This window comes from Hyperolius riggenbachi, chromosome 9 (assembly GCF_040937935.1).
Source record: "Hyperolius riggenbachi isolate aHypRig1 chromosome 9, aHypRig1.pri, whole genome shotgun sequence".
Classification (NCBI taxonomy): Eukaryota; Metazoa; Chordata; class Amphibia; order Anura; family Hyperoliidae; genus Hyperolius; species Hyperolius riggenbachi.
This window is the reverse complement of record NC_090654.1, coordinates 30,035,285-30,055,235: the sequence shown is the minus strand read 5'-3', so window position 1 is coordinate 30,055,235 and position 19,951 is coordinate 30,035,285. Positions and strand designations below refer to the sequence as shown.

Sequence of the window (19,951 nt, the reverse complement as noted above, 5' to 3'; positions counted from 1 at the left end):
TTCCAGGAAGCGCCGTCCTTAGTCCCCCCCCAGGGATTTGAGGGGTCGGCAGCCCTCGTTTTTCGCCGGGGATGCGGCAGTTTAGCGCTGGAGAGAGTACTGAAGCAAATGGAAAGGTAAATTTAGCAATATATTTTCGCTTCAGACTCACTTTAAGTTCCGCATAATGTACTTGTAGCGCGACCGTGATACTTCACTAGTAGCGGCCACGCTAAAAAAATATCGCGGTGACACTACAAGCATATTGCATAGCATACGGTGAGAACCGTGTGTAGTACGTGCTTGCTAAAATTACGCCCCCCCCCCCCCCCTCCCTTGCAGAAGTGAGTTTTCCTACTCATTGCTGTAGGCAAACCTGGGAAGTCAGTTGCAGAAACTGCAAACTCAAATGTAGAAATTGCAACCCCAAAGATTCTGAACAATCCGAGGAGTCTCCCACATCCATGAAATGCAGAGATATCTGGCTAAAATGGCCTGCTAATATAAACTGCTGGTAATGTTACCTGTGTCATCCAGAATTAGGTGAGAGTTGGAGATCCTTTGATCTTTGTCCCAGTTGGAACCTTTTTCGTGAAATCCCCCCAGAGACAGCCACACCCTGCACTCTCTGATGGCAAAAGAGAATATCACATGTAAAGGTGGGTACACACATCAGATACCAGTCTTTGGAAAATGAAAGATCACAGAACAATGTTACCCCCTTCCATGTAGTATGAGAGCCATACCTACACAGTCTATTCTATGGAGCTGAACTCCCCATCAGACAGAAATCTTTGCAAGATGCTGCACACACAGATGCTGTACACATTCAAAAGATCAGTATCTGTAAAAGATCTGTTCCTGCAAAAGATCCGTTCCTGCAAAATGCCTTCATAGTCTATGATATCTGCAGATCCTCATACACACCTTGTTTAACAGACATTCATCTGCATATCTGACAATCATCTGCAGATCCAAAGAACCATCCTGGTTGATCTGATCTGCAAATGATTGTCTGTTAAACAAGGTGTGTATGAGATCTGCAGATATCATAGACAATTAATGCATTTTGCAGGAACAGATCTTTTGCAGATACTGATCTGTTGCATGTGTACAGCATCTGTGTGTGCAGCATCTTGCAAAGATTTTATCTGATGGGGAGTGCAGCTCCATAGAATAGACTGTGTAGGTATGGCTCTCATACTACATGGAAGGGGGTAAAATTGGTCTGTGATCTTTCATTTTCCTAAGACTTTTATCTGATGTGTGTATCCACCTTTAAATAACACAAGTGATGTACAAAGCCTTCTCCTCCCATTTCCTTCTGCTTTTCTCCTGATATATTCTGTGCTGCAGGAGGACTCTGTTCCTCCCACTATCTAATGCTGAATACACACGTTGAGATTTCCCGTTCGATTCCCGGGATCGAACGGATCGAATCGATTATTTCCAACATGCTCGATTCGGATTTCGATCGTTTCTGCCGTCGATTTGCATGTTAAGTATGCCAAATCGACGGCAGAAACGATCGAAATCCGAATCGAGCATGTTGGAAATTAATCGATTCGATCCGTTCGATCCCGGGAATCGAACGGGAAATCTCAACGTGTGTATTCAGCATAACTCTCCCCTCCTGATATACTCTGTGCTGCTGGAGCACTCTGCTCCTTCCTCTATCTAACACTCCTGATATTACTCTGTGGTGCTGGAGGACTCTGCTTCTTCCTCTATCTAACCCTCCTCTCCTGATATACTCTGTGCTGCTGGAGGACTCTGTTCCTCCCACTATCTAACCTTCCTCTCCTGATATACTCTGTGTTGCTGGAGGACTCTGCTCCTTCCTCTATCTAAAGCTCCTCTCCTGATATACTCTGTGCTGCTGGAGGACACTTCTCCTTCCTCCATCTAACTCTCCTCTCCTGATATACTCTGTGCTGCTGGAGGACACTTCTCCTTCCTCCATCTAACTCTCCTCTCCTGATATACTCTGTGCTGCTGGAAGACTCTGCTCCTTCCTCTAACTCTCCTCTCCTGATATACCCTGTGCTGCTGGAGGACTCTGCTCCTTCCTCTAACTCTCCTCTCCTGATATACTCTGTGCTGCTGGAGGACACTTCTCCTTCCTCCATCTAACTCTCCTCTCCTGATATACTCTGTGCTGCTGGAAGACTCTGCTCCTTCCTCTATCTAACTCTCCTCTCCTGATATACTTGTGCTGCTGGAAGACACTGCTCTTTGCTCTAACTCCCCTCTCCTGATATAGAGTCAGTTCATTCTTTTCTCCTGATATACTCTGTGTTGTGAAGGACTCCTCTAGTATCTGCACATTTGGCATGCAGATTTTCTGTACTGCTAGCGCATTCGCTGCCACTGGCGGCACCTCACTTGGCAAGGCGGGAGTAACGTTGTATCAGGTCCCCCTCCAGGGTCTCTGCCAGGTTCAGAGTCTCTTCTGTGCTGCTGCCGATGTAGTCGAATGCCTCAGGCAGGAAGACCATGCTGGCACTGCGAGTGGCAGCCTCTCGGATCAGCTGTGAACAGGTAGAGACATTGCTCTCCTTGTCGGAGGTGGATGTCATCTGGCAGACAGCGATCAAAGGCTTGGAGGCAGCAGACATACTGGACATCTTTCTGAACCTTGAAATGCAGAAATTCCTGAAGTTAAAACAGTTAAAATGTAACCCCAGGCAAAGATTAAGATTCTTAGTCAGGCAGTATTTATGCACACAACGTAAAGTACACATACGGTGGCTTTAGCAGTCCAGGAACAAAGCAACTGCAGTATCATATGTCTATGGTTCCTGCTTATATGCTCTGCCGCTGTGCACAGAATTAAGGTGCACATACGATAATCGATTTTCCCCAGCAGATTCGATCACTGATCAAATCGGCTGGAGATTGATGCCTCACATGGCTGCCCAATTGTAATTTTGATTGATTTCTGGACAAAAGGAGGCAGGGGTATGGCAGTACATTGACAGCTGTCTGATGCCCCCCTGATCTCCCGGCAAGATTTAGTAGTGCTCCCCCGGTGCCCCATTTCATTGCAGAGTGCTTGCAGTGGAGTGCACTCACCTGTCCTTCCATCTCCATCCCAGCAGCATCTCTGTTCCTGTGACCTGGCACCATGTTATGTGAATACATACAGTGGAGGAAATAATTATTTGACCCCTCACTGATTTTGTAAGTTTGTCCAATGACAAAGAAATGAAAAGTCTCAGAACCATATCATTTCAATGGTAGGTTTATTTTAACAGTGGCAGATAGCACATCAAAAGGAAAATCGAAAAAATAACCTTAAATAAAAGATAGCAACTGATTTGCATTTCATTGAGTGAAATAAGTTTTTGAACCCTCTAACAATAAAAGACTTAATACTTAGTGGAAAAACCCTTGTTTGCAAGCACAGAGGTCAAACGTTTCTTGTAATTGATGACCAAATTTGCACACATTTTAGGAGGAATGTTGGTCCACTCCTCTTTGCAGATCATCTCTAAATCCCTAAGGTTTCGAGGCTGTCTCTGTGCAACTCTGAGCTTGAGCTCCCTCCATAGGTTTTCTATTGGATTAAGGTCCGGAGACTGACTAGGCCACTCCATGATCTTAATGTGCTTCTTCTTGAGCCACTCCTTTGTTGCCTTTGCTGTATGTTTTGGGTCATTGTCGTGCTGGAACACCCATCCACGACCCATTTTCAGTTTCCTGGCAGAGGGAAGGAGGTTGTCGTTCAGGATTTCACGATACATGGCTCCGTCCATTTTCCAGTTAATGCGATTAAGTTGTCCTGTGCCCTTAGCAGAAAAACACCCCCAAAGCAAAATGTTTCCACCCCCATGCTTGACGGTGGGGACGGTGTTTTGGGGGTCATAGGCAGCATTTTTCTTCCTCCAAACACAGCGAGTTGAGTTAATGCCAAAGAGCTCTATCTTGGTCTCATCAGACCACAGCACCTTCTCCCAGTCACTCACAGAATCATTCAGGTGTTCATTGGCAAACTTCAGACGGGCCTGCACATGTGCCTTCTTGAGCAGGGGGACCTTGCGAGCCCTGCAGGATTTTAATCCATTGCGGTGTAATGTGTTTCCAATGGTTTTCTTGGTGACTGTGGTCCCTGCTAATTTGAGGTCATTCACTAACTCCTCCCGTGTAGTTCTAGGATGCTTTTTCACCTTTCTCAGAACCATTGACACCCCACGAGGTGAGATCTTGCGTGGAGCCCCAGAGCGAGGTCGATTGATGGTCATTTTGTGCTCCTTCCATTTTCGAACAATCGCACCAACAGTTGTCACCTTCTCTCCCAGCTTCTTGCTAATGGTTTTATAGCCCATTCCAGCCTTGTGCAGGCAGCTTCTTTAGAAACAAACCGAGCAATAGGAGAGGCTTCACTCCTTCCTCACTTGTATTGCTGCACGCTTTCAGTCTCCCAGCCTGAGCATTGACAGTAAGTCTGCTATGCCTGTTGAGGTCTGTGAGTTAAAGGGATACTGTAGGGGGGTCGGGGAAATTGAGCTGAACTTACCTGGGGCTTCTAATGGTCCCCCGCAGTATCCCTTTAACTCACAGACCTCAACAGGCATAGCAGACTTACTGTCAATGCTCAGGCTGGGAGACTGAAAGCGTGCAGCAATACAAGTGAGGAAGGAGTGAAGCCTCTCCTATTGCTCGGTTTGTTTCTAAAGGAGCTGCCAGAAAACACAGCTGCACAGCTTCCAGACAGAGACAGCGCTGCTTTCAGTGTGTGTTCTGGGCTGGCATGGTTGTATTTGCTGTATTACATGTCATACATAAAGCTGTGAACCTTAAATAGAGCCCGAGGTGGGCACATAAAATAAAACTATGCTACCTGACCCAGGGGGCTAGGCGGATCAGGTAGCCGCCCTCCCCACCGCTCTGTTGGCCTGCTAGGGCCGACTTTCACTTTCGTGAACTCTGGGGTCACAACGCTGGAAAGAGAGATTCTCTCCCAGTGTGCAGGGGAGTGGCAGGGGCGCGGCCAGGGAGAGACAGCTGCCCAATGGCAGCTGTGGAAAGCCTGCAAGAACGCCCCCCTGCTGCACCGCTTCGGCTTCTCTTCAAAGAGGAACTGTAGTGAAAATAACATCATGAATACAATTTCATATTGTTAAAAATATCTATTTATAGATTATGCAGTCAGTATTTGCCCATTGTAAATGTGTTCCTCTCTCTGATTTACATTCTAAAATGTATCACTGGTGGTGACATCTTTGTTCTGCTAGTTGATCTGTACGGAATGTTCGTCACTGGGAGTTCTATGCACAGAGTGAGATATTGCTTGTTTGGCAGATGGAAACAGCTGTTATTTCCCACAATGCAACGTGGTTCACAGACAGCAAACTGTCAGGACCTTGGTCATGACATCACACTGTGGGAGGGGTTTTACCACAGTATCAGCCATACAGACCCCCCTTCCCCCCTGATGATCTATTCGAGAAAAAGGAAAGATTTCTCATGGGAAAGGGGGTATCAGCTACTGATTGGGATGAAGTTCAATCCTGGATTTAAGTTCCTTTTTAGTGGTTTCTACCCTGAAAGCTCTGCAGGGAAAGCAGAGGAGGATGCAAGAGACACCATCGCAACGAAAAGTATTATCGCATTACGGCACTATTAAGATTCAACAGTATGTTTACACAGGCATTTCAGTGGTGAGGTGGTTTCCTTCGGGAATAATGCGCAGCATGCAGTAGGTTTACCGGACAACATGAAGGTTTACATTGGCAGCACAGCCAGGGCCAGTTCTAGACTTTCTGCCTAAAGATAACTTTGGAGGATGAAGCCATGGTGATCTCTCGCCGGTGATGAGTTTGTACCATAGCATGCCTCGATAAGAGGAATATACACTCACCTAAAGGATTATTAGGAACATCTGTTCAATTTCTCATCAATGCAATTATCTAATAAACCAATCACATGGCAGTTGCTTTAATGCATTTAGGGGTGTGGTCCTGGACAATCTCCTGAACTCCAAACTGAATATCAGAATGGGAAAGAAAGCACAGCATACTTCTATAGGCTGTATGCTCCACTGCATGAAGCGCAATGCGACTTTTCGTCACCGCTGTGATCGCACAATGCAATGTGTATAGTGTGAAAGTACTGATTCACGTATAAAAGTCTGAGAAACGGCATTACCTCTGCAGAGATAACACTTGGGAGGGGGCACTTGATGGAGAGGGAGTGAGGAGTGATGTCAGCCTCCCTCCCCGCATTACACATCGGCGGCTGGTGCCTCAATCTTTTCTCTTTCTCCATACTGGCACCCTACAGTCCACCCCCCAGAGTGGCACCCTTCTCCCCACCCAAAGTCACACCTTCCCACCCACCCAGGTTGGCACCCTCCTCTCCCCACCCAAAGTGGCACCTTCCCACCCACCCAGGTTGGCACCCTCCTCTCCACCAAGAGTGGCACCCTTCTCCCCACCCAGGTTGGCACCCTCCTCTCCCCACCCAAAGTGGCACCTTCCCACCCACCCAGGTTGGCACCCTCCTCTCCACCAAGAGTGGCACCCTTCTCCCCACCCAGGTTGGCACCCTCCTCTCCCCACCCAAAGTGGCACCTTCCCACCCACCCAGGTTGGCACCCTCCTCTCCACCAAGAGTGGCACCCTTCTCCCCACCCAGGTTGGCACCCTCCTCTCCCCACCCAAAGTGGCACCTTCCCACCCACCCAGGTTGGCACCCTCCTCTCCACCACGAGTGGCACCCTCCTCCCCACCCACTCAGAGTGGCACCCTCTTTCCCTCACAGAGAGAGTGGCACCCTCCTCCCCATCCAGAGTGACACCTTCCTCCTCACCCACTGACACTCTACCTCCCCACCCACTGGCACCCTCCTCCCCATCCAGAGTGACACCTTCCTCCTCACCCACTGACACTCTACCTCCCCACCCACTGGCACCCTCATCCCCATCCAGAGTGGCACTTTCCTCCCCACCCCCTGGCATCCTACTCCCCACTCAGAGTGGCCTCCTCCTCACCACCCAGAATGACACACTCCTCCCCACCCACTGGCACCCACCTCCTACCCACTGGCACCCTCCTCCTACCCACTAGCACCCTCCTCCCACCCACTGGCACCCTCCTGCTAAATCTAAGGTGTGGCTTAGCGCCACACAGGGGGCATGGCTTAAGTGTCCCTCTTTCTCGTCCTCCAAAGTTGGGAGGTGTGTATTTGGCTGCAGTAGTGTCTGAATAACACCAGAAACAAGCATGCAGCTAATCTTGTCGCATCTGACAAAAATGGGCTCTATTCACAAAGACTTCCCGCATGCGGTAAAGTACATGCGGAAAGTTTGCGACCAAAATACCGTCAAGTTCACATTCTCAAAATGTTCCGCATGCGGAAAAAGTGCGGGATTAAAAGTCGGTATTTTCCGCAATAAAAAAAAAATCAATTCTCAAAACTGTTCAGGCGCATCATTTCGTCGTTATTTACCGATTTTTTTATCACCTACAAGTAGTAGGTGATATATTCCGCATCCCATTGACTTTAATGAAGTCTGGAGGCTTAAGGGCTGTGCTTGCTGAAAACATGCGGAAAATATTAGTGAATGTGGAAAAAATGCGGAGTTTACCGCTGGCGAAATTTAGCGGTAAAATTTTGCGGAGTTTTTGCCTCTTAGTGAATAGAGCCCAATGGGCTCTATTCTCAAAGACTTTCCGCATGCAGTAAAGTACATGCGGGAAGTTTGCACCCAAAATACCGTCAAGTTGGAATTCTCAAAATTTTCCGCATGTTATTTCCGTATGCGGTAAATATGCGGTAAATGTGCGGTAGTAATGCGGAAAAAGTTCCGCAAAAGTCGGTATTTTCACCCGAAAAAACACATTCACAAAATATTTCAGGCGCATTATTTCAGCGTTAATTACCGATTTTTTATCACCTACAAGTAGTAGGTGATATATTTCACATCCCATTGATTTTAATGATGTTTGGAGGCTTAAGTGCTATGCTTGGTGGACTTTGAAATTTTTTTTGAAACTATTTTTCATGCAACCTTTTTACCGCATGTTTACCGCACGTTTAATTGCTGTTTCCGCACTCTTTTTACCGCATGCGGAAAATTTTAGTGAATGCAGAAAAAATTCGGAGATTACCGCCGGCGGTAATTTTGCGGTAATATTTTGCGGTGATTTGGCCTCAGTAGAGCCCATTGTCAGAAACACCTGACCTGCTGCATGCTTGTCCAGGGTCTATGGCTAATAGTATTAGAGGCAGAGGATCAGCAGGATAGTCAGGCAACTGGTATTATTTAAAAGGAAAAAATATGGCAGCCCCTATATCCCTCTCACTTCAGTTGTCCTATAAGCCCTAGAGGGAAGTTCATGTGATGGAGTGACAGGTTGCCTAGAGGAGGTAGCTGGAAGCTAGGTGGGAGCTGCAGTCCTCTTCCTTCCCTTATATGACTCCACAAACAACCCTCTTTGCCCAGAGCAGTGACCTAAGTGACGTCACTCACCCCAGCCCGGCCAGAACACCCCACAACCGCACGCCGGAGAACCTCATCCAGCTGTCTGCCCTCACTAAAGATGGCGCTGGGAAGCGGAAGTGACGTCACTGTCACGGGCGGCTTCCGTTGAGGAGAGGAGAGAGATGGCGTCTGCGGCGGCTAAGCAGATAGCGGCGGAACAGGTGACTATCCGCCGCTCAATCGGGATGTTCTGTGTTGCTCCACCAATCTCCTCATGGGGTGTCACGTGTCCTACATGCCCTCCTCGCGGAGACAGCTGCCACGCCATCTGTGGCGCACGTGTCTGCTCACCATGACAACCGAGAGCTCCGAGTGCACCGGCCTGCGCTGTGTCTCCTCTATGCGCCAGCTGTCTGCGCTCCAGGCTTAGTGGATGAGCCCCAATGGTTCATATCTGTTACTGCCAGCAACCCTCTGCATGACAACCCCCTCTCACCCCTCCAGTACCTCATATATGTTACTGCCAGCACCCCTCTGCAGCATGACAACCCCCTCTCACCCCTCCAGTACCTCATATATGTTACTGCCAGCATCCATCTGCATGACAATCCCCTCTCACCCCTCCAGTACCTCATATATGTTACTGCCAGCACCCCTCTGTAGCATGACAACCCTCTCCCCCCTCTAGTACCCCATATCTGTTACTGCCAGCACCCCTGGCCTCTGCAGCATGACAACCCCCTCTCACCCCTCCAGTACCCCATATATGTTACTGCCAGCACCCCTCTGCAGCATGACAACCCCCTCTCACCCCTCCAGTACCTCATATATGTTACTGCCAGCATCCATCTGCATGACAATCCCCTCTCACCCCTCCAGTTTCCCATATATGTTACTGCCAGCATCCCTCTGCAGCATGATAACCTCCTTTCACCCCTCCAGTACCCCATATCTTTTACTGACACCACCCCTCTGCAGCATGACAACCTCCTCTCTCCCCTCCAGTACCCCATATCTGTTACTGACACCACCTCTCTGCAGCATGACAACCCCCTCTCATCCCTCTAGTACCCCATATCTGTTACTGCCAGCACCCCTCTGCAGCATGACAGCCCCCTCTCACCCCTCCAGTACCTCATATATGTTACTGCCAGCACCCCTCTGCAGCATGACAACCCCCTCTCACCCCCCCTCTTTTTTTTGCAAAGTGGCAGGGCTACACACTGGAACCCGGCTGATATAAGGCTCCGGTGAATCTTATTATACAGATGACGTGCCGGAGCGTTTATGTTGGCAATGACAGGCCGAGATGGCTGACAGGGTAGAGTGTCCGCTTCCTGGCCAAGAGCTTTTTGTTTCCAAAAGCAGATGCCATCTTAGTATAGCTTTGAAATTCCTAGCTTTGGCAGTGATGAGATGCCTTTTATGTTACATACTTACAATCAACAAGCTTGTAATATGCAAATTAGAAGCGTTGCAATCAGAGTCAGCGGAATCATAAATTGAAGAGTCAGAGTTGGATGCTTTTTGTACCAAGTCCACAGCCCTGTATCTGCCCATACATTGCTAGATGTACTTTCCATACTTGAACCCTGGGTTAAAGGTTTATGTCACTAGAACAGTTGTAATAAGCTAATTGAAGATCAGTGTCCACTAATCCCATCACAGATATCATGTGACTGGAGCTGGTGGCAGTTGGCAGTGTAATGCTAGGTACACACTGAGATTTTCTGGCAGATTTACTGTTAGATCGATTATTTCAGGGCTGTGGAGTCTGAGTCGAGGAGTCGGAGCAATTTTGGGTACCTGGAGTCTGAGTCTGTGATTTCAAAAACTGCGGAGTCGGTAGACGGATGATTTACGTACAAAATCCACAGCCCTGGTAAGTATCAGACTAGGTGTCAGAGTCAGTCGGAGCCATTTTGTGTACCTGAAGTCGGAGTCGGTGGTTTCATAAACTGAGGAGTTGGAGTCGGAAGATTTTTGTACCGACTCCACAGCCCTGGATTATTTCTAACATGTCTGATCTGATTTCTGATCGATTTCTGAGCATTTTCTGATCTAATTCCTATTGAAGTGAACAGGAAACGGCCGGAAATCGATCAGAGAATGCTCGGAAATCAGATCGGACATGTTGGAAATCATCGATCTGATAGTACATCTGTCAGAAAATCTCATACTGTGTGCCTAGCGTAAAGGTGCCCATACACTCGTCAGATTAGCAGCAGATAGATCATCAGATGGATTTCTTATCTGATGTGTTTTTAGAACATTTTTACTAGGATAGAACTCCAATAGATTTCAGTTTGAAATCTATTGAAATTCGATCTGATGGCATGTTTTTGCGATCAGATTTCCATTAGGGCCAATGCAAAATGATAAGCAATCTCATCAGAACGACCTAGATTTTCCACCCTGCCAGTACGATGGAAAGCCATCGAAATCGGCCGTGGATTGGTCGGTTGGCCAACCGATTTTGATCAATCGGCCAGAAAATCAGCTGTGTATGGGCCCCTTAAGCCTGGTACACACACCAATGTTTGGCCAATCACTGGCTAATTTTACCACTGCCACGTAGTATGATAGCTTACCTACGCAATCTTTTTATAGTATTCAAAATCTGTTTGCCATCATACTACTTGGTTGTGGCAAAGTTATCCAATCAAAATTGGATGTGTGTATTTGGCTTTAGTGAGGAAGAAAGGGCCAACTACAATTTGTGACTAGGGTTGAGGTTTCACTCCAGACAGATTTTGATACAGTTATGCTTTAAAGTTTCAGGGTTTTACAATAACGCCCGTCTCCCGGCAAACGGGCGAGTTATATACCTTCAGGTACAAAGAGAATTACATTAATTGTATTTAAACTGTCACTACAGGTACTTTTTAACGGTTTTGTCGCCATATTGCCATAATACATTGGCCTCAATTCACTAAGCTTATCTCCTGTCTTTAATGGACCCTAATGAAAAATACAAGATTTCAGAAATAAAATCTATTTTCTAACTTATAATAATAAATAGCAGCCTTTTTTCAGCTGCATGAATGACAAATATAAAATATTTTACATTTATTGGAGGAACCCCTCCCTTTCTTTCATATTGCCGGGATTTTTCCGGCAAACTGGTGGAGGAGATAAAAAACAAAACACAGGCTGCTACTGTTGATGTCACAGAGGAGGTGATCTCAGCTTGTGTGATATTTCACATAGACGATGCCCCTGTGAGGGAGGGTAGCCTATAAACACACCCATGATCTAAAACCTCCTACTAAGCTCAGAAGTAATGTCTGCCACCTGTATAACCCTAGTTATGAAAAGAGAAGGGTGAAAAGCATGCACTGAAATGGTCATAGGCCTGAAGGAGTGTTTATTTATCTTTGTATGTCTCAGTGGTGCATCTATATATTTTGAAGTAAAAAAATGTTTGGTTTGGGTCCGCTTTAATAACATTTCTAGAGTTATCACCATGATAAGGCATGGAGTATTCAGGAAACATTTTACCTCAGGCAAACCTAAAGTAAAAGGTGGCCATACACTGGTCGATTTGCCATCAGATTCGACCAACAGATAGATCCCTCTCTGATCGAATCTGATCAGAGAGGGATCGTATGGCTGCCTTTACTGTTGGCTGCCTTTACTGCAAACAGATTGTGAATCGATTTCAGCCTGAAACCGTTCATAATCTGTGGTGGTGGTGCTGCTGCCGCCGCTTAGACCCCCCCGGCTACATTACCTGCTCAGCCGGCGCGACTCCCCTGGTCTCCGCTGTCTTCTTCTCCACTCTGGTCTGGTCTCCGGGTCAGGCAGGCTTCACTTCTTCCTGTCTGGGGGAAGTTTAAACAGTAGAGGGCCCTCTACTGTTTAAACTTCCTGCCGGGACAGGAACAAGTGAAGCCTGCTGGATCCGGAGCCGAGTGCGGAGACGGTGCAGCGGAGACCAGGGGAGTCGCGCCGGCGGAACAGGTAATGTATTGCGTCGGGCACTCGAACTCGTGCTCCCTACCCGCCGGCGATCGACGGGATCAATCTATTTCGGGATGAAATAGATGGAAATTTAGCGTTAACGATTTGATAGCAGATTCGATCCCAGTGATCGAATCTGCTGTCGATCGGCGGGGAATCGGCCTAGTGTATGGCCAGCTTAAACTCTTTTGTTAAGGTGAGATCTCTACAGTTAACTCTTCAGGCTATTAACCGGCTGTTAATTAGCTGCGTGTGAAAATAACTACAGAGGAGGTAACTTAAAGAGGAACTCCAGTGAAAATAATGTAAAAAAAAGTGCTTCATTTTTACAATAATTATGTATAAATGATTTAGTCAGTGTTTGCCCATTGTAAAATCTTTTAAATCCCTGATTTACATGGTGACATTTTTACTGCTGGCAGGTGATGTAGCTGCTGCATGATTTTTTGGCAGTTGGAAACAGCTGTAAACAGCTATTTCCCACAATGCAGCAAGGGTCACGGACAGGAAACTGCCAAGAGTACGTACTCAGTTTCTTGTGGGAGGGGTTTCACCACAATATCAGTCATACAGCGCCCCCTGATGGTCTGTTTGTGAAAAGGAATAGATTTCTCGTGTAGAAGAGGGTATCGGCTACTGATTGGGATAAAGTTCAGTTCTTGGTCAGTTTCTCTTTAAGGAATGAAGAGATAAGATAACTCTCTTAGGGCTGGAACCCACTAGAGCGTTTGGGGAGCGCTTTGAATCGCTAGCGCTTTCCCTAAACGCTCTGCCAATGTAAATAAATGTAACAAATACCACAGTAGCGATTGTGATTAGCAAAATCGCAATCGCAGGACATGCAGCATTTTGAAAGCGTTTGCGCTTCAATGTAATGTACTGAAGCGCTGGCAAATCGTTCATGAATCGCTACACATAGCGATTTGAGTGCGATTGCAAACTGTAAATAAAATTATGATACATTGAAAGGACCAATCAGAATTAAAATCACTAATCGCAAATCGCTGGCAAAAAGCTTACACTTTTAAAAATCGATCCCAAATGCGCCGGAAAACGCTCATGAAATCGCTTACAAATCGCTTATTAAAAATGCTAGCGATTGTGCTAGCGATTTGCGATTTTAGTGGGTTCCAGGCCTGAGGTAAGTTTTCTCTTGCTATATCTCCAGCATGATCTTAGTGAATTGAGGCCTTTTATTTTTAGGGGGCTCGCTCACAGTTCCCTTTCTCAAGGCACATAAACCTACAGATTCCCCGACTCCTGTTCCAGTGACACTATGCCTCTTTGTAATTTAACTCCCAATTCTTTGTTAAAGAGAATCTGTAACGTCAAAACGTCCCCTGGGGGGTACTCACCTCGGGTGGGGGAAGCCTCCGGATCCTAATGAGGCTTCCCATGCCGTCCTCCGTCCCTCTGGGGTCTCGCTGCAGCCCTCCATACAGCGGTGACGTCAATATTTACCTTCCCGGCTCCTGCGCAGGCGCTCTGACGGCTGTCGGCTCCGAAGTTGGCGGAAATACCCGATCGTCGTTGGGTCTGCTCTACTGCGCAGGCGCAAGTTTTCGGCGCCTGCGCAGTAGAGCGGACCCGACTGAGATCGGGTATTTCCGTCTACTTCGGAGCCGAAAGCAGCCACAGCGCCCCTGCTGGAGCCTGCAAAGGTAAATATTGAATTGACAGTCAAGAATGTCGCCGGCTGTTCGGAGGGCTGTAGCGAGACCCCCGTGGGACAGAGGACAGCGTGGGAAGCCTCATTAGGATCCCGAGGCTTCCCCCACCCGAGGTGAGTACCCCCCAGGGGATATTTTTGATGTTACAGAGTCTCTTTAAAGGACATCCGAGGTGAAAATAAACTGATGAGATAAACCATTGTATCTATCCTCCTCCTCCTAAAAATGACTTTTTTAGGTATCCCCCAGTTTTACTTTCATTGTTTCAGCTTAATGACACATGCTTGAAGTATACCAGAGCTCAAATACATGAACTACTGACCTTTTTTTTTAATCTCTTTCCTGCCCTCGGAAGCCATTTACTGCCAGGAAAATGTTTTATGGTTGTAATTCCTTATCAGTGAGGGTTATGCCACAGTCTGACCCAGGCCCGATCCAGACAGAATCTGTCACTTGCATACCTGATGTTTAACTCTTTCAGGCAGAGAAAGAAAAAATGGAACACCGCCTAGTAATCTGTGTGCTGGGCACTGTACATACACATGTCTATCTCAACATGTCACCTCGGTTGTACTTTCAGCGATGGATGTACATGAATTTGGGAAGGGGGTAGGAATTAACTTGAACAAGGACACATATAACAATAAAACCACAGCTGTGGGTATGACCCTTCTGTGTGTTATCCAGAACTACGTTAAAGGATTCCTATTTTACTACAGCAGATCTGACCTCAGAACTTCCTCTCTGCTCTAAAAGATAAGCAGCAGAAAAACATTTCTTTGTTACAGCTGATGCAAATCCTGCAATAAATCTGCAGTGTGTATACCTCCTGCTTTCATGGAAGCAGACATTAACATCCTGTGTTTACCAATTAGCTGCTCTGCCGAGGCAGCCAGCTGACTCAGCTGAGATCAAACAATAAATTGTGACACAGATGAGGGGGAATAAAAGAGCCTAAACTCTCTAAATACATACAGGGGCATTTCTCTAAGTATTTCCTCTTTGACCCGAGCTTTGGATCAGGTTCTCTTTAAGCTGTCTCAAATTGACGGCTTGACTGATGTGGTGCTTCAAAGGCGTTTCTGATCCGTTTTATGTTGTCGCCCGGCAGGTGGTAGCGGGGTTTAATCGCCTGCGGCAGGAGCAGAGAGGGTTGGCATCAAAGGCAGCGGAGTTGGAGATGGAGCTCAGTGAACACACGTAAGTACTGTAATCAGGCCCGGGGGTTTATGAAATGATGCGTCCTGCCGGCTGCTCCGCCCTCATCTCAGATAAACATCCCACTGATCTCGCGTTACTCTACATTCCATAATCAGAACCCTTTCCTGTATTTCATTGCACCGGGCTGTTACAAGTCGTGGCCGCTTTTCAATGTTGAAGGGTTCATGACACTGCTACACCCGCTGTCATAGTGTCCACATTGATCCCACAGGCATGCTACACCCGCTGCCATCGTGTCCACGTTGATCCTACTGTCATCGTGTCCACGTTGATCCCACAAGCGTGCTACACCCGCTGTCATCCTGTCCACGTTGATCCCACAAGCATGCTACACCCGCTGTTATCGTGACACGGCTGGAGTCTGATTCATCACAGCAGATGTTTTCCAGTTGATGTTAATCAGAATTTTTCTCACAGTTTGGTCATCGACACTCTGCGAGAGGTGGACCAGAACAGGAAGTGTTACCGCATGGTCGGGGGCGTCCTGGTGGAGCGAACGGTGAAGGAGGTGCTACCGGCACTAGAGAACAACAAGGATCAGGTAGGGGATTATATAGCTCAACTGTGTTTCCTTGAAATAACCTAATGTTTAAAGGGAACCTAAACTGAGAGGCATATGGATGTTTCTTTTAAACAATACCAGTTGCCTGGCAGTCCTGCTGATCTGTGGTTGCAGTAGTGTGTGTTTCACAGACCTGAAACAAGCACGCAGATAATCCAGTCTGACTTCAGTCAGAACAAATGATCTGCATGCTTGTTGAGGGGCTGTGGCTGAAAGTACTTGAGACACAGGATCAGCAGGAGGGCCAGGCAACTAATATTTTGTAAAGAAAAATCCATATCCTTCTCAGTTTAGGTTTCCTTTAAAGTCATTGAGAATAGAGTTAAAAAAAAGCCTTGGTGCAGTGCTGGCCTCCCCGTTTGAGTCCTCCCAAAGACAGGCCGCTCCATACTGCGCACGCTCGAGTGCGCGCTCACGCGTGCACAGTGCGGAGCGGCCCGTCTTCGGGAGGACTCTGACTCCTGAAGACTTTTGCAGCCTCCCTTTGGCGGTGGAGACATCAGCATTTGACCGAATTGGTTGAATGCTGCTACGGGGGATCCTGTGCTGGAACATGGATGGCTCATTAGGACCCAGAGCCTTCCCTCTCCTTAGGTACTGTAAGTACCTGGCTTTTTTTTTTTTTTAACTCCATTCCCAATGACTTTAAAGGCCAAGTTCAGGCTCACAGTTTTGGATGCTTACAACAGTGAAATAGTACCTAAATTATAAATTACAGTTTGCTTCAAACCTAAGTTGCCAAGATACAGTGTATTAAATCACACATAATAAAGTACATGATGGGTCTGTATTGTATTCCACATATGTGCTTGAAAATCCTGGGCCTCCGTCTGAAATCGGGCCCCGGCAATTTATTTTCTTTCCTAGTCATGGGTGCAAAGGATGCTGGGGCATTGATGTCATGACTCAGGTTTCTGCTCTGTTTTTCACTTCTTCAGTAAGTGCTGTAGCATAACAAGTCTGGCTTTTATAATGTCATCAGCCCAGCCCATAATCTGCACAGAGCATGTGTGGGATTTCACTGGCATATTTGCATGACAGGAAAGGCACCAGGCTGGTGGGAGGAGGACAAATTGCTGGAGGGGAGGACACAATGCTGAGGGTGTACTTGAAAGGCATCAGCATCAGGAGAAAAAAAGGAGGTGTGTGTGTGTGTGTGTGTGTGTGTGTGTGTGTGTGTGTGTGTGTGTGTGTGTGTGTGTGTGTGTGTGTGTGTGTGTGTGTGTGTGTGTGTGTGTGTGTGTGTGTGTGTGTGTGTGTGTGTGTGTGTGTGTGTGTGTGTGTGTGTGCGCGACACAATAGAGCGGCAATACATTACCTACTCCGGCCGGCGCAAGTCCCCTGGTCTCCGCTGTCTTCTTCTGCACTGGGCCCCAGGGCTGCAGCTTCACTTCCTGTGCCGGCAGGAAGTTTAAACAGTAGAGCGCCCTCTACTGTTTAAACTTCCCCGGACGTGAAGTAAAGCCAGCCAGTCCGGAGCCCCGAGGAGAAGGAGCAGCGGTGACAGCGGGAATATGCGCCGGCCCGGAGCAGGTAATGTATGCGGGAGGGCGGCGGCAGCTCCACAGATTGTGATCGGTTTCATGCTGAAATCGATTCACAATCTGTTTGCAGTAAAGGCAGCCATACGATCCCTCTCTGATCAGATACGATCAGAGAGGGATCTATCTGTTGGTCGATCTGATGGCAAATCGACCAGTGTATGGCTACCTTAACCTCCTTGCCGGTTATCCCGAGCTCAGCTCGGGGTAACCTGCGCAGGAGGATTTCTCAGGCCCCGCTGGGCCGATTTTGCATAATTTTTTTTTGTTTTGTTACAAGCAGCTAGCGCAGTGCTAGCTGCTTGTAACATTCGATTGCCGCCGCTTGTCGCCGAGCCGCCCCCCTCTCCCCCGCCCCAGACCCCTGCGCAGCCTGGCCAATCAGTGCCAGGCAGTGCTGAGGGGCAGATCGGGATTCCCTGTGACGTCCTGACGTCCATGACGTCATCCCGCCCGGTCGCCATGGTGACCGGGGAAGCCCAGCAGGAAATCCCGTTCTGAACGGGATTTCCTGCTTACTCTGATCGCCGAAGGCGATCGGAGTGGGTGGGGGGATGCCGCCGCTCAGCGGCTATCATGTAGCGAGCCCTCGGCTCGCTACATGATTTGAAGAAGAAAAAAAAAGTGCTGCGCTGCCTCCTTGCCGGGGAGAATTAGACCGGCAAGGAGGTTAAGGAGAGGGAGAGTTGACAAATCCAACCAGTCAACCGCCTGCTTTCGTTTTATACTGGATACTACATACAGTACAGCACCAGTATCTGTTCATACATAGCACCAGCATATGATGGTTTTTTTAATTTGTATTTGGTGTGCGTTGGAAGAGGGGTAGTCTTATACGGCGAGTATATCCCAAACTCTATATTTTACCTGGAAAAGTTGGGAGGGTCGTCAGAAAATATGGTGTATGTGCACAACTTGAGGCAGCCCCATTGTTTTGGGCCATAAAGTTATAACTAATGTTGCAGTATTTGTGCAATTTATTTCTTTGTAGAGCCAACACTGACCTGCTCTATCACCTGTATATCCTTGATGTGCAGCATGTGGAGTCAGACTCCTGTCATTCCTTATGAAACTTACGTCACTGGGAGCATACTGCGCAGGCACAATACGGTCTGCTTTAAAGGGAAGGTCCAAGCAAAAAAAAAAATGAGTTTCACTTACCTGGGGCTTCTACCAGCCCCATGTAGCCATCCTGTGCCCTCGTAGTCACTCACTGCTGCTCCAGTCCCCCGCTGGCAGCTTTCTGACCTCGGAGGTCAGGGCCGCATTGCGTACATTTTTACGCATTCCCGCTAGTGCAGGAACATTAACATATACATTTTTACGCGTTAGTGGTGCAACGCATACATTTTTGTTCCTGCACTAGCTGGAATGCGTAAAAATGTATGCAATGCGGCCCTGACCTCCGAGGTCAGAAAGCTGCCAGCGGAGGACTGGAGCAGCAGTGAGTGACCACGAGGGCACAGGATGGCTACATGGGGCTGGTAGAAGCCCCAGGTAAGTGAAACTCATTTTTTTTTTTTTGCTTGGACCTTCCCTTTAAAGCGGAACTGTAACTCAGGATTGAACTTCATCCCAATCAGTAGCTGATGTCCCTTTTCCCTTGAGAAATCTTTACCTTTTCTCAAACGGATTATCAGGGGGGTCTGTATGGCTGACATTGTGGTGAAACCCCTTCCACAGTGTGATGTCATGACCGTGATCCTGACCATTTGCTGTCTGTGAACCCTGCTGCATTGTGGGAAATAATGGCTTTTTCAAACCGCCAAGCAAGCAGCATCTCCCTCTGTGCATAGAACTCTCGGTAACGAACATTCCGTACAGATCACCTAGCAGAACTAAAGAGGTCACCACCAGTGATACATTTCAGAATGTAAATCGGGGAGAGGAAACACTTTACAATAGGCAAACGCTGACTAAATAATCTAAAATTAATATTGTAAAAAATAAGCAATTTTATTCATTTATTTTCACTATAGTTCCTCTTTTAACTTGCATCGTAGTAAGATATCTGCTGTTATTTCTTCCTCTTTTCTTGGGTTGTGAACTTTTTTTTTAACTAAACCTTTTTTTTGCCTTTATAAAAAGTACCACCAGTTAATATGTCTGCCCGTTTCCTAATTCCGCCTTTTTTTATTACATCAAAGATCAACAAAATCATTGAGACGTTAACCGTACAACTGCAGACGAAAGGTCGGGAGCTGAATGAGTTTCGGGAGAAGCACAACATCCGCCTGATGGGTGAGGATGACCAAAAACAGCCCCCCAAAGACAACGGAGACGGGTCTGGTTCCAAGCCCAGCTCAGCCGGCGTCCTCGTGTCCTGATTGCCCCGCCCCCCGGTCTGCGGCTTTAGTGCTTCCGCTCACAGACGACGCCCACCCCGGTCTCCTGGACTGTCTTATTTGCTGCATACTTGAGTTGGGTTATTGTTTGCAACAAGGGGAAGTCGCTTTGAGATAACATCTGATATGTAGCTGTGAAACTGATGGTTTTGAGATGTCACAGTAAATATTGGGGGATAAGTTTGCTTGTTTGTTTTTTTTTGTTTGTTTTTTGTTAAATAAAGTTTTGTTGTATCATTCTA

General features: G+C 47.4%; 2 protein-coding genes across 5 annotated transcripts in view; one reads left to right on the top strand and one right to left on the bottom strand.

Moving 5' to 3' along the window:
• Positions 1-8,687, bottom strand: part of NIT1 (nitrilase 1) — a 19,028-nt gene extending 10,341 nt beyond the window's left edge. Inside the window, exons 1-3 of one of the 3 annotated variants that reach the window (XM_068252298.1) lie at positions 8,456-8,687; positions 2,365-2,634; positions 504-607 (exon numbers count right to left, since the gene is read on the bottom strand). In XM_068252298.1, the coding sequence (XP_068108399.1) occupies positions 504-607; positions 2,365-2,634; positions 8,456-8,502 (421 nt within the window). In that variant the 5' untranslated portion in view covers positions 8,503-8,687. Of the gene's footprint in view, positions 1-503; positions 608-2,364; positions 2,635-8,288; positions 8,408-8,455 lie in introns of those variants that run through there. The other 2 variants (XM_068252299.1, XM_068252300.1) reach the window with 2 other exon arrangements.
• On the top strand, positions 8,523-19,951 carry PFDN2 (prefoldin subunit 2). Of its 2 annotated transcripts, none has more exons than XM_068252302.1 (4): positions 8,523-8,628; positions 15,152-15,240; positions 15,679-15,802; positions 19,512-19,951. In XM_068252302.1, exons 1-4 carry the CDS (start codon positions 8,590-8,592, stop codon positions 19,689-19,691), a joined length of 432 nt encoding a protein of 143 aa, XP_068108403.1. In that variant the 5' UTR covers positions 8,523-8,589; the 3' UTR covers positions 19,692-19,951. The 2 variants fall into 2 exon arrangements, with proteins under 2 accessions (XP_068108403.1, XP_068108404.1); XM_068252303.1 differs by lacking the exon at positions 8,523-8,628 and adding an exon at positions 8,781-8,853.

What these genes read in the sequence shown, in the direction of transcription:
- PFDN2 (XM_068252302.1), top strand. Translation starts at nt 8,590, where the DNA reads ATGGCGTCTGCGGCGGCTAAGCAGATAGCGGCGGAACAG. An exon ending in AGCAGATAGCGGCGGAACAG is followed by an intron (nt 8,629 to 15,151) that starts GTGACTATCCGC and finishes GTCGCCCGGCAG; the next exon opens with GTGGTAGCGGGGTTTAATCG. An exon ending in ATGGAGCTCAGTGAACACAC is followed by an intron (nt 15,241 to 15,678) that starts GTAAGTACTGTA and finishes TTTTTCTCACAG; the next exon opens with TTTGGTCATCGACACTCTGC.